The sequence below is a fragment of the Bombina bombina genome, chromosome 2 (assembly GCF_027579735.1).
Source record: "Bombina bombina isolate aBomBom1 chromosome 2, aBomBom1.pri, whole genome shotgun sequence".
Taxonomy (NCBI): Eukaryota; Metazoa; Chordata; class Amphibia; order Anura; family Bombinatoridae; genus Bombina; species Bombina bombina.
The window spans coordinates 904,713,258-904,728,414 of NC_069500.1; the positions used below are offsets into that span (position 1 = coordinate 904,713,258).

At 40.6% G+C, this 15,157-nt stretch overlaps 1 protein-coding gene across 2 annotated transcripts in view; it reads right to left on the bottom strand.

The window, feature by feature from the left end:
* LOC128649814 (protein regulator of cytokinesis 1) overlaps positions 1–15,157 on the bottom strand; it is a 281,224-nt gene that overhangs the window by 102,936 nt on the left and 163,131 nt on the right. For both annotated transcript variants that reach the window (XM_053703289.1, XM_053703288.1), the window contains 2 exons: positions 3,574–3,720; positions 2,914–3,012 (listed from right to left, as the gene is read on the bottom strand). In XM_053703289.1, coding sequence (XP_053559264.1) covers positions 2,914–3,012; positions 3,574–3,720 — 246 coding nt within the window. The remainder of the gene's footprint in view (positions 1–2,913; positions 3,013–3,573; positions 3,721–15,157) is intronic.

Consider the following 15,157-nt stretch of genomic DNA (forward strand, 5'->3'; position numbering starts at 1 on the left):
TCATCACCCGGTCACCATATTAATCATTTGGGCCCCGGGATAAATAACAGAACAGTCTCTGAAGTAAGTTAGCGTAGACCTGTTCGACAGTGAAGCCACCACATCATCTTATGAATGTGAAACCTAAACCTCTCACAGAGCACTGTATTGCCCATAACAAATCTCCTGGACGGTTACTATAGTCATGAGAACCGCAGAGAGAGAGAGAGTCACAATTCATACCTCTTAGCCAATGTTATGCTATATTAACCCCTAGAATGCTAGGAGACCTTACCACCATTACCATGAGGTCCTCTGGAGATAAAGTGCCCAAACTTATCCTGTGTCTTCTTACCCCCAGAATAAAGTTAGCACTTACCTCATCTTCCTGGCAGTAAGGCAGTTTTGCAGGCATAAGAGGTCCTCTTCCTCCTATGGGCCTGGAAATAAACGAAAGTCCAGAGTTAGAATGTCTCAGGTTTTCAAGCGGGGGCAACATCAGTAAATGGGAGGCACAGTGAGAATTATGTCCCACGAGTTCCCATTGCTCTAAAGCCACCAAATGCTTCTCTTTTTATTTGGAAGAGATTGATCTGGTCTAGGCTACACCCCAGAACCAAGAAGTACACAGTGGCACCACTTTAAAAATAATAAACTCTTGATTGAAGAATCTAAACTAACACCTCACTTTACCTCTTCCTATCACTAACACAGGCAAAGAGAATGACTGGAGTGGGAGGGGAGGGAGGAGCTATATATATATACAGCTCTGCTGGTGCTCTTTGCCTCCTCCTGCTGACCAGGAGGCGATATCCCATAAGGATGAAATCCGTGGACTCGTCATATCTTGTAAAAGAAAAAGGTATTCGATCTGGGTAAAGAGGGAGTACCCTCTAACGCAGTGCTTTCCAAACTGTTGTGACACAGTGTGTCGGTGGCAGTGTGTAGGTGTGTCCCTGCTTCAGCACTAATTTCTTTTCATTTCCATTTTTTTTATTTGGTTTCAGACTTTTCTGCCTGTCTGCTACGCATATCACATTGTTGACACGTGATTGATACCTAGTGGGTCACAGATCATCTTACCCTATTGGCGCAGCTCAGTGGGAACTGAAAATATTCCCATTGGCAGCACATTGGCTCCTGACTGCACGTGTAGACTCCTCAATCAGCTTGTGACTGCATGTGTAGTTAGTGAGTGGGACAGCAGTGTGTTTGCAGCGCGGGCACTAGTCAGTCAGACTCGCAGAGCTCTAAGGGCAGCAGCTTAATTGCTGAGCAACAGTCAGAAGTCAAAGTGTTTTGTTTTTTTGCAGCTAGCTCCCAGTAGTGCATTGCTGCTCATGCTCTTGATATATGGATAGGAAGTGGAAGCTTAAAAATGTTTGATGGTAAAATGCGAGTGTCTTTAGCTAATATTCCACCAAATATTCATAAACTCTGTTCATCACATCAACTTCATACATCCCATTAAAATAGTACGTAGCTATTGGTGATATGAAACTTTTTTTTTAAATTCTTGCACATACATACTGTTACTTGTAAATATATTTTGTTATTATATAATTTATGTTTCTGTCTGTATCTCTTAAAACAAGTTAGTTTAACCTCCTGTTTGCTAAAACAACTGAATTACTGTGTCACGAAATGATGTAGGTGTAAAGTGTGTCACCAACATGAAGTTTGGAAAGCTCTGCTCTAACGTATCAGAGTCCTCCATAGCTTGCACCTTCAAGATGGACTATAGAAAAAGATAAATTGCACCTTTAGATCCCCAATGGCTGGGGCACTTACCACCTCCTATGACCCAAGCCTCACAGAGAAACCCGCAAGGTCAGGAAAGAGGAAATCAATGAGACCACACCCAGTCACATGGTGTGCCATGCAGGACCGCCCCTGCTTCTGGAATAAGTGCGCCAAACCTAACAGTTCAGATATCCAAAAATGAAAGTAAAACCTGAATGTTCAAACATCTGCTTGAGCCTCATCTCACACATGTCGAAGCATAAAACATAAAAGCAAATAATGCGTAAATCCCCCCTGCTCAATAATCCCCTTTCGGAGATATTAACCTTCGATTCCATACAGATAAAAGGAGTCACACTGTGACCCTGTCTTCTTGCGTTATCATACGATTATAAAATGAAACGTTCTTACCGGAATCATCGCCGTGGAACAGACACACAGCCTCTCAAGTTTGACAGTCTTGTAGCATTGCACCTGACATGGGTTTGAGTGACAGAAGCAGGCAGAGAAACTCGTCAACACCGATTGCTTAGGAGCTGTTAACACGAGTCTGGAAGGTTTCGTAGAAAGACTCTCCCTGCATCTCCAGACCCTAACCTTCGCCCATGCTCTCACTGAGAAGATGACAAGACCCCTTAAAACTCCAGTCCCATACCGAAGGGTACTACCCTCCCTAAGAGACTACTGAGAATCTTCTGACACTTCTCTGCCATCCTCCAGTGACGAAAGGCAAAGAATGACTGGGGGAGGTACTTAAGCCTTAGGCTGGGGTGTCTGCCTCCTGGTGGCCAGGTTCTGTATTCCCACAAGTAAGGAATGAAGCCGTGGACTCTCCTCATATTAAGAAGGAAATCCCACTAGTAATTGGAATGACGTTGTGGACTCTCCATGTCTTAGGAAAGAAATTTTATTCTGTCTAAAAAACAAATATCTAATTATGACTTTACTGTCCCTTTAAATATATCTGAAGAAAATGTAAATTGGCATGTAAAATAAGGTACATATAGACAAACACAGAAATTCAATGTCTAAACCATAGATGTGACTATTAATGAAACAAATATTATAAAGAATGGAAAAAAAGTAAAATGAAAATGGCTTAATTAATATTTCAAGGAGGAAAAAAAAAAAAATATTGCATAACTTTTTTTGCAATAGTTTCCAACTAAAGGACTAATATTTTATACTTGCCTTTCGGTTTTTACTACTTGGAGTGTTCTGCATACAAGATCCTGCAGGTCGCTTGACTGGAGTCTTGAAAGGTGTAGAATTTTCATCCTTTTTGAGAGTCTAAGTAAAATAACTTAATAGGACCAAATGTTCAACTTGCACTATGACATTAAATAGTTGTCAAATCAGTATCAAACCTACTCTAGTGGTGGTTGCATGCTACAGAATCCAACAATTGACACTTGGTTGTATGCTTCAGAATCTAACAATCTGCTGGTGGTAGTTGTATACTACATAATCTAACAATCCCCCCCCAAACAAATGTTCTATTCCAAGGATGGAGCATTCTGATCTCAGATTACTAATAAGGTCTACTTTATTTGCTATTTGTCTTAATAAAGAGAGTAAAGTTCATACTTAATAGTCTCATCCTTTTCTCAGGTGTTTAGTGGGATGCAGAAAGCTGATGAAGTCAAATTAATCTCTTCTATAAAGCAAATGCTGTAAAAACACTATTCAAAGTGTAAGAGAAAATAGATATGGCTAAAGGCCTTCACTGTAGCTAGATGTATCATGTACCATAGAAAGGAAACTAATCTCTGTACATAAGAATAGTTAAAGAATAAAAAAAATATAAGAAAGCATGAATTAAATTTGAACACAAATTCATAAAACACTCACACGTTCTTGCTTTTCACGTTCTTTTTCACGTTTGAGTACCTCCCACTGGCTTGATATATAGTCCATAAATCTATTTCCTTTAAGCAAAAACTCACAACCTTGTTCAGCCTCCCATGCTTCTACTCGAGTCTTCAGCTCCTCTTCCAGCTAGAAATTGTAAAAGAAAACCACTAAATATAAGTAAAACAAGATACAAGCTGTATCATCATCAACTGTTTATATGGATATTTCCTCTCCGAGTTTATATTAAGTATTTACAACCTTCCTTCAGACCACCCAAAGCAGGGTTGCCCGACTTACTTCTCTATGGCTTAAAATATATTTTTCCTGACATCTTAACCCTTTGAGTGCTAAGAACTTTCCCACCTGGGTGCTAATATTTTCTAAGGGTTTTTTTTTTTATTTTTTTTTAAAAATTTAACTTTTTTTTTTTTTTTTACAGACCCCCAAGACTTACACTGTTGGAAAGGTTAGGCGATTACCTTTCCAACAGTGGGTCTTGGGGGTCTGTAGCTGATACATGCCCGAGATACAGGCTTCTAAGCAGCATGCCCCCTCCTCCTATACTTAACATTGTTAAAGGGCCATAATACCCAAATGTTTAAACACTTGAAAGTGATGCAGCATAGCTGTAAAAAGCTAACTAGAAAATATCACCTGAACATCTCTATGTAAAAAAGATAGATATTTTACCTCAAAAGTTCCTCAGTAGGCACATCCCATTGTAAAGGACTTCTAAGCAGCATATCAGTATGTCTGTCCCGGGACAGCTGAAAGGATGAGCCTTGTGCACTCATGTTATTTCCCTATTTAGTGTAACAATGAAATCTCATGAGTTAAGTCAAATCTCATGAGATCACAGTAAAAGAGTTCATGACCTCAGCACTGCTGATGATGATGATTGGCTGCTGTTCATTTCTTCATTTTTAATCTTTTTTTTTTTTACCTGCAGCTGGGAGCAGCTGAGTATAACTTTTTACACAAAACTTACTCTGCTGAGCTGAGGAGGTTGTGAGGTAAAATATCTTCTTTTTTACATAGAGATGCTCAGGTGATATTTTCCTGTCAGCTTTTTACAGTTATATTGCATCGGTTTCTAGTGATTTAGCATACAAGTATTATGTCCCTTTAAGTATAAAGTTGCACGGTAACGTCATCACGTAATCCCCTTGCGATGCCTGTCACTCTACATGCATGATCGCCGGGGTAGGAGCGGTTAGGAGCCCCCAGTTCTCCCTCAAGGTGGGAGAGTGCTCATGACGACTCTGAGCCGTCATTAGCACCAGAGTGAGAAACTCTGACGGCTCAGAGCACTCTTGCCTGTCTGCAGCCCCCAAGGACTAGGTAATGCCAACATAATGCAACAAACTAAAATACTGATCAATTTGGATCACTTAATACTGCCAAGGATCCTGGTCACTTTGTGGCTGGGCTATTTCTGCGCCACTTCACAATAATAAGTTAAAGGTAACCGAGCAGATCCATCACAAACCGACTTTTGCTGAAGGTGGCAACTTATGACAGTGCTACATTTGAAGTCACTATGTGCTGGACTTTATGCACCTGCTAGCGGTGTGTGTGTGTGTATGTATCTCTCTCTCTCTATATATATATATATATATATATATATATATATCTCATATATATATATATATATATATATCTCATATATATATATATATATATATATATATATATATATATATATATATATATATATATATATATATATATATATATATCTCATATATATATATCTCATATATATATATATATATATATATATATATATATATATATATATATATATATATATCTCATATATATATATATATATATATATATCTCTATCTATATATCTATCTAATGTCAAATAGCCGGTGGCCCAGCACTCCAACCTCTGTACACAGATAGTGACCTGGGTGCAATCCTCAATCAGGCACACAGCTTCGTAGTAAAGGAGGGCACTCAGGGTTTGAATAAGCCAATAATTTATTTTGTACACAATGCATGAAAAGTCATAATCGACATTTCGGATCTATCATTGAGCCTTCTTCAAGACTAAATTTTAAAGTATACATATACACACACACATATATACATACACAACCCCAGACGATCGTTTTCCTTGCACAAATCTTTAGAGAGATACAACTGCAACTCACTGAAAAGGCCCACAGAAGGCTGAAACGATCATCTGGGGTGGTTGTTTCTCTTGTTCAGAGAAGAATTTACTGGTATTTCGGTGCTGGACTGTCATTGGGCAGGGTCAGACTGATATGCTACAGAATATTTTTTCTCTGTGAAAAGGCATAGTGTGCTAAAAGAACATGCACCCTGAGTTGCAATATAAATGAACAGGCATGGGAGTTAGTCTAGCTTTTGTTCTATCTCAGGGGTGCCGTTCTCTCTTCTGAGACTCCAAGGAGGAGAAATAGATTTAATAAAAGCCTGAACAAAAAACAGTGAATATCAGGAAGTTTAGTAATCTTTCTATGAAATAAGGCAGAAAGAGCAGACATTTGTCCTTTCAAAGTATTTGCAGACAAACCCTTATCCAAACCATCCTGAAGAAACAAAAATCCTAGGAATTCTAAAAGAATGAAATATAGGTTTTCCTTGAAACACTTACGACCCTGTATCTTAGTGCTAAGAACTAACGGAGTCAGAAACCCTATGACCAAGTACTAAGCATTCAATTTCCATGCCTTCAAATTTAGAGATTTGAGATCCTGATGGAAAACGGCCCATGAGACAGAATGACTGGCCTTAAAGGAAGTGGCCAAGGCTGGCAACTGGACATCCTGACAAGATCCGCATACCAAAACCAGAGAAGCCAAGCTGGTGCTATCAGAAACAAATAAGATTGTTCCATTATGATCTTAGAGATCACCCTTGGAAGAAGTACCAGAGGTGGAAAAAAGGAAAATTTATGCTTACCTGATAAATTTGTTTCTTTTTAGATACGATGAGTCCACGGATTTCATCCTTACTTGTGGGATTACGCGTCCTGGTCAGCAGGAGGAGGCAAAGAGCACCACAGCAGAGCTGTATATATAGCTCCTCCCTTCCCTCCCACTCCAGTCATTCGACTGAAGTTAGGAAGAGAAAGGAAAAACCAAGGTGCAGAGGTGACTGAAGTTGCTAAAAAAAAAATATAAAATAAATCTGTCTTAAAAATGACATGGAGGGCAGTGGACTCGTCATATCGTAGAAGAAGTTAATTTATCAGGTAAGCATTAATTTACTTTTCTTCTACAAGATATGAGTCCACGGATTTCATCCTTACTTGTGGGATACAATACCAAAGCAACAGGACACAGATGTAAGGGAGGGACAAGACAGAGACCTAAACGGAAGGCACCACTGCTTGAAGAACCTTTCTCCCAAAACCAGCCTCAGAAGAAGCAAAAGTATCAAATTTGGAAAATTTGGAAAAAGTGTAAAGAGACGACCAAGTCGCAGCCTTGCAAATCTGTTCAACAGAAGCATTGTTCTCAGCCAAAAAGAAAGGGAGGTAGCCGTAGCTTTCTAACCCCTACCCTTTCCAGAAAAAACAATGAATAATGAAGATGATTGACGGAAATCCTTCGTCGCCTGCAAGTAAAACTTCAGGGCACGGACCACGTCCAGGTTATGCAACATACGCTCCTTGCTAGAAGAAGGGTTAGGACACAATGAAGGAACAACGATTTCCTGATTAATATTCTTATTAGAAACAACCTTAGGATGGAACCCAGGTTTGGTAAGTAAAACCACCTTATCAGAATGAAAGATAAGGCGGATCACATTGTAATGCTGAAAGTTCAGAAACTCTACGAGCAGAAGAAATAGCAACCAAAAACAAAAACTTTCCAAGATAACAACTTAATATCTATGGAATGCATGGGTTCAAACAGAAAACCTTGAAGGACATTCAGAACTAAATTCAAACTCCAGGGTGGGCAGCAATTGGTCTAAACACAGGCTTAATCCTAGTTAGAGGCTGGCAAAAAGACTGAACGTCTGGAACATCTGCCAAACGTTTGTGTAGAAAAATGGACAAAGCAGAAATTTGTCCCTTTAAGGAACTCACAGATAATCCTTTCTCCAATCCTTCTTGGAGAAAAGACAGAATCCTAACTTTACTCCATGAGTAGCCCTTGGATTCACACCAAAAAAGATATTTGCGCCATATCTTATGATGGATCTTTCTGGTTACAGGCTTACGTGCCTGAATCAAAGTATTGATGACCGAATCAGAGAAACCGCGCTTAGATAAAATAAAGCTTTCAATCTCCAAGCAGTTAGCTGCAGAGAAATTAGATTTGGATGTTGGAAAGGACCTTGAATGAGAAGGTCCTGTCTCACTGGAAGCTTCCACAGAGGCAGAGAGGACATGTCCACTAGATCTGCATACCAAGTCCTCCGTGGCCAGGCAGGCGCGATTAGAATTACTGAAGCTCTCTCCCGTTTGATCCGAGGAATCACCCGGGAAGGAGAGGAAACTGTGGAAACACATAAGCCAGGTTGAACGACCAAGGCACTGCCAGGGCATCTCTCAGTTCGGCCTGAGGATCCCTTGAACTGGATCCGTATCTTGGGAGCTTGGCATTCTGACGAGATGCCATCAGAACCAATTCCGATCTGCCCCATCTGAGATTCAGGGTGGCAAAGACCTCCGGATGGAGTTCCCACTCCCCCGGATGAAACGTCTGTCTGCTTATAAAGTCCGCTTCCCAGTTGTCCACTCCTGGGATGTAGATTGCCGACAGATAAGAATGAGCCTCCCGCCCATCGCATTATCTTGGATACTTCTGTTATCGTTAAGGAACTCCTCGTTCCTCCCTGATGATTGATGTAAGCCACAGTCGTGATGTTGTCCGACTGGAATCTGATTAATTTGGCCGAAGCCAACTGAGGCCATGCCTGAAGCGCATTGAATATTGCTCTCAATTCCAGAATATTGATTGGAAGTAGAGACTCCACCTGAGTCCATACACCCTGAGCCTTCAGGGAATTCCAGACTGCACCCCAGAAGACTGGCATCTGTTGTCACTATCACCCACGAGGGTCTGCGGAAACACGTCCCTTGGGACAGATGATCCGGCGACAACCACCAAAGAAGAGAGAGTCTCTGGTCTCTTGATCCAGGTTTATCGGAGAAGATAAATTTGCGTAGTCCCCATTCCACTGTTCCATTCCAGTTGCAGTGGTCTGAGATGAAACCGAGCAAACGGAATGTCCATTGCCGCCACCATCAATCCAATTACCTCCATACACAGCCACTGATGGCCGAGGATTGGACTGAAGGGCTCGGCATGTATTTAGAATTTTTGACTTCAGAAATATCTTCATGTCTATAGAATCTATCAGAGTTACCAAGAAGGGAACCCTTGTCTGTGGAATTAGTGAACTCTTTTCTAGATTCACCTTCCACCCGTGAGTTCTCAGAAAGGACAACACTGTCTGTATGAGACTTTGTCAGATGATAAGTTGACGCCTGAATTTAAAAAAATAAAAATAAAAAATCGCCCAGATAAGGCGCCACTGCTATGCCCCGCGGCCTGAGAACTGCCAGAAGGGACCCTAGAACCTTCTTGAAGATCCTGGGAGCTGTGGCCAACCCAAAGGGGAGAGCCACGAACTGAAAAGGTTTGTCCAGGAAACAAACCTTAGGAACTGATGATGATCCTTGTGGATAGGAATATGAAGGTATGCATCCTTCAAGTCCACGGTAGTCATATATTGACCCGTCTGGATCATTGGTAAAAAAATTGTTCGGATGGTCTCCATCTTGAAAGATGGAACTCTGAGAAACTTGTTTAGACTTGAGATCTAAAATAGGTCTGAACGTGCTCTCTTTTTTGGGAACCACGAAAAGATTTGAGTAAAATCCCTGTTCTAGTCTTGGAACGGGACGAATCACTCCCATAGTAGAGGTCTTATACACAATGTAAGAACGCCTCTCTTTATCTGGTTTACAAACAATATCGTGAAAGAAGAAATCTCCCTCTTGGGAGAAAATGTTTGAATTCCAGTTGATACCCTTGGGTCACAATTTCCAGTGCCCAGGGGTCCTGAACATCTCTTGCCCAAGCCTGGGCAAAGAAAGAAAGTCTTCCCCCTACCAGATCCGGTCCCGGATCGGGGGCCGCCCCTTCATGCTGTCTTTGTAGCATAAGCCGGCTTCTTGGGTTGTTTACCCTTGTTCCAAGCCTGGTTGGGTCTCCAGACAGACTTGGACTGAGCAAAATTCCCTTCCTGCTTTGTGGAAGAAGAGGGTACTCCTTTAAAATTCCGAAAGGAACGAAAATGATTTTGTTTACCCCTCATCTTAACAGACTTATCCTGAGGTAGAGCATGACCTCTACCTCCAGTAATGTCAGAAATGATTTCCTTCAACTCAGGCCCGAATAGGGTCTTACCCTTAAAAGGAATAGCCAAGAGCTTTGACTTAGATGACACATCAGCAGACCACGATTTTAACCATAATGCTCTACGGGCTAAAATGGCAAATCCTGCATTTTTAGCCGCCAACTTAGCAATTTGAAAGGCGGCATCTGTAATAAAAGAATTAGCTAGCTTGAGAGCCTTAATTCTATCTAAAATATCCTCTAAAGGAATCTCAACCTTAAGAGACTCTTCTAGAGAATCAAACCAGAAAACCGCTGCAGTAGTAACTGGAACAATGCAGGCTGTCGGTTGTAAAAGGAAACCCTGATGAATAAATAATTTCTTTAGAAGACCCTCTAACTTCTTATCCATATGGTCTTTGAAAGCACAGCTATCCTCAATAGGAATAGTTGTACGCTTAGCCAGGGAAGATATAGCTCTCTCCACCTTGGGGACAGTCTGCCAAGAGTCCCAAATGGTGTCTGATATGGGAAACATTTTCTTTAAAAAGGAGGAGAGAATGGTATACCCGGTCTGTCCCACTCCTTGATAATCTCTGAGACTCTCTTAGGAACCGGAAAAACATCAGTGTAAACGGGTACTTCTAGATATTTGCCCATTTTACACAACTTCTCTGGTGGTACCATAATAGGGTCACAGTCATCCAGAGTCGTTAAGACCTCCCGAAGTAGTAAGCGGAGGTGTTCTAGCTTAAATTTAAAAGGACATGACTTCCGAATCTGTCTGAGGTAACACTTCCCGGTTCCGAAAGTTCTCCCTCTCCCTAAACCCCCACCTCAGATCCCTGTGAGGGCACATCGGAAATAGCCAACAAAGCATCAGAGGACTCAGTATTCACATTTATTCATGTCCTACTGCGTTTACCCTGTAACACTGGTAACTTAGATAATACATCTGTAAGGGTAGTTGACATAACTGCAGCCATATCCTGAAGAGTAAATGAATTAGACGCGGTTGAGGAACCCAGCGTCACTTGGGTGGGCGTTAAAGGTTGTGACACTTTGAGAGAATTAGGCGGGATATCCTGATTCTCTTCAGACTGAGAATCATCCTTAGGCACATTTTCTTTACATAAAATATGCTTTTTACATTGTAAGGCTCTTTCAGTACAAGAAGTACACAAAGTAAGAGGGGGTTCCACAATGGCCTCTAAACACAAAGAACAAGGAGTTTCCTCAAGTTCAGACATGTTAGACTAGCAATAGCCACAAGTCGTTTTTAACCCTTTTACTTGATATAAAAAAAAAAAAAAAAAAAAAAAAAAAAAAAAATCAGAAAAAAAACGTACTGAACCTTTAAATACTAAAAGCGCAACAATTTTACTGTACTGCAGCATGAAAGATTTTTTTATTACTAAAAAAATTATACTAAGCAGTTCCAATTTGCCAAAAATTATTGCACTAATAGAGCAAAGTTAAATCACCCTGTAAAAAGCCCTTTTTATCTGGTAAATAAACTTTAAACAATGGTAACAGCCCCTGCACCTCAGGGAACTCAGGAATGTTTCAATAACGATCCGGTGATTGAATATCTACTTCAGGCCCCACCAGAGATAGTGCCTGCTGCCTTCTAGTGAGGAAGATACTGCGCGTCTGAGCGCACGAAACAGGCCCCGTCCACTATGGATGTCGTATTAACAAAAACCATAACCGCATGGGAAGCAGTTAAAAAAAGCCATGTGGTCCCCAAAAGTGCCTATGCACACATTTATTATGCCATATTGTCTTTAATAAACATAGCTGTCTTTAATAAACATAGCAATATATCACAGCTGCCTCTCCCAGTGTCAAGCCCCAAGTGAGCTACACTAGTAAACACAGTAACCCATAATTCCTATATGTCTACTGCTTACCCTTTCCCTTACAGGGAATAATGTCAGCCAGTTCAGATATAACTAAAACCTCACTTTACCTCTTCCTATTACTAACACAGGCAAAGAGAATGACTGGGGGTGGAGGGAAGGGAGGAGCTATATATACAGCTCTGCTGTGGTGCTCCTTGCCACTTCCTGTTAGCAGGAGGATAAATCCCACAAGTAAGGATGAAATCCGTGGACTCGTCATATCTTGTAGAAGAAATAACATTATTTCAGTGTATTTTTAGTCCATTCAAGACGTAATGGATGAATTAACATTTAAACATCCGGAATACCTTGAACAAAAACAACCCATAAAAATGCTACTGTCTCTTTAAATGTGTAAAATACCTCACATTTGTAACTTAACAGTAGACAAGGAAACATATGGTGTAGGACTTTGTATACAACTAGATGTGTAACTAAAAGTTGGGTGGTACTGTGCCCTTAAATAGGAAACCAAACCGTGCATTATCATAATATAAATTGCTACAGTCGTTCCTCCTAGATGGCTAACGTAAGGGAGTTAAAAGTCCGACTCCATTATCACTCTGCCACTGTTCCTGTCTTAACCACAAACAGCAGACAAAGTACCCCAGCAAATTAATTTAATATGCACGAAGAAGCCTCTGCTGAATTAACAGCAGCAGATGAGCCCCTTCACTGTATATGTAGTGCTTTTCACAACGTTAACCGGAACGGAGGTACCAAAAGGCGCGCAAACTATCTTTAGTGCGACAAAGCGTAGCCTTGCTCCGCCCATCGTGGGCGTATTAAGCTGTATCTCCCGGGCGGCTAGTAATAAAATGGAGCCGTCAGAAAGACCGACGCACCAAGGCTCCGCCCATCGTGGGCGTGCGGTGCTGGAGCGCCCGGGCAGCAAAAAAGTAAAAAATTGAGCCGTCCCGATATTGAGCGTATAAAGCCTTCATGCAACCGCTCCTTCAGATAAACATTAAAAACTTATCGGGAGAGGAGAGTAACGCTAGCAAGTTTGCTAGAACACAAAGCAACTCTGTAGATTTCCACAGAAATAAAGCTAGACATCGTCCGGACTGTAAACTGTATTAAAAAACTGCTTTTTAGACAGTAAAATAAAGCAGTTTGTTTTCCAGCCCCAGCCATTAAAATAGTACTCTTCCCAAGAAGAGACCACAGTCTCAGCACAATAAGGGCCTTTCTTAGTCACAGCCCTTGACATGTGTGTATGAACTGTAGTGCTTTGTTCTGAGAGGATGCGTCCCCAGAAATAAGAAAGTTAGCACTTACCTGGAACGCTGTGCGACAGCATGGCAGTCCAGCAGGTGTTCAGAGGTCCTCTCCCTCCCATAGCCCTGTGGACAAAGATCAGCCTGAGTTAAAAGTGCTTAGGCTATCTAGATTAGGGCAGCAAATATGTATAGGAGGCGCAGTGAGAATTTTATCCCACCAGTTCCTATTGCTTTAAAGCCACCAAATGCTTCTCTTTTCACTGAAGAGACTGATCTGGTCTAGGCTACACCCCAGCACAAAGTAGCACTCTGTGGAACTACTTTAAAAATAATAAACTCTTGATTGAAGATTCTAAACTAACACCTCACTTTACCTCTTCCTATCACTAACACAGGCAAAGAGAATGACTGGAGGTGGAGGGAAGGGAGAAGCTATATATACACAGCTCTGCTGTGGTGCACTTTGCCTCCTCCTGCTGACCAGGAGGCGATACCCCACAAGGATGAAATCTGTGGACTCATCGTATCTTGTAAAAGAAACACCACATTCTGTGCTAAACAACCCTTCAGTTTTCCAAAATCGGCATTGGAGGAAGAGCGCGCAGTCTAAACTGGCACCACACTAAGTTCTGTCCATCATTGGCGTAACAACCATGTAGCTCCCGGTCGCCATTACTTTTTTTTTTTATAAATCTTTTTATTTAATTGGAGGAGAAGTTATGAACAGAAAACAAGAAATAAATAACATATCCAGAACATAAGATATCAAACATTTGATTCTAATGAACTCAAACATAACATGCTAACTGAATGAAGAGAAAAAGAAATTTATCAGAGTTACTTGGATTCTGCGTATCGCCTCAAATGTAACAAGTCATCTCTAACAGAACATCTTATCTTCTTCCTCCAATATCTTTTATCTAATCTATTATTTAATTTGTAGGGACACTCAGTTACCATCTGCAAATCCTGACCTGCTTTCATCTGTCCCTTAGCCAAAATCGTGAGTCCACCTGCTTTATTCCTATCTTAATCCAGTCTTGAATCTAAATAAGTGCAGCTCAGCACCGACCTGATATATTTTCTATTACGCTCAGGCTTTCTCACGCAAAACTCAAAAAATTAAAACAATAAATATTTCTACCCGGGGGGAGGGGGGGTGAGGGAGAGGGAGAAAAGAAGAGAAAGAAAAGAGAAAGGGAAAAAAAATAAAAAAAAAATATGCATTTTGAAAGTTACGCTTAATCTCCAGCTTACTTTTGCTTTTATTAATTTTTCACATTAACGGCTGTATGCCCAGTTTGAAGGTAAAGAACCGTCTAAGATTAATTCCAGGAAGGGTATGGAGTCTTGGAAAGGCGAAAGCATGTAGTATTGAACAGCTGTGGGTTCACTATGAATATACTTTTTCCATTTCTTAAAAAATATAGTAACCTGTTTAACTGCAAATTTATCCAGTCCTATTATCTCTAGCATAATCTGACTTCTCATGGAATTTGTGAATTCAATGATGGTAGGAGAATTTCTATGCTTCCACCTTTTGCATAAATGATTCCTTGCAATCAAAATCGCCAGATTTATGAATAATCTTTCCCCAATCCTTTGAGTTGGATACAAGAAGAATATATGTTCTGCCTTTAACTCTATCTTGTCTCTTATTTTCCTGTTTATCCAGTATTGGATTTTACTCCAGAATTGTGCAATTTTTGGGCAAGTCCAAAAGTAATGCAGCAGATCCACATTTACTTTATGACATTTAGGGCATGTGACCTGTGATTGAGACCACTTGGCAATTCTGGCTGGGGTTAGATAATTGTTTATTACCTTATACTGTGATTCTCTTATATTGATTCTATCAGTTGCCTCCCTTGTTCTCTCAATGCTATCTGTTATGTCCTTATCTTGCAACTCGGGAAAATGTAATGCATATTTCTGTTTACAGTGATTAATATGCAATGATCCTTCTTTAGTCATAATGTATTGATACCAAATTGAGATTGATCTGATACCTGCTTTATATAAAGTTATCCCTGCCTCGATATTTAATTGTGCCCAATGCTTACTAAACCTACTATCATAATCACTTATAAAATGACGGGCCTGTAGATATGCATAGAAATGC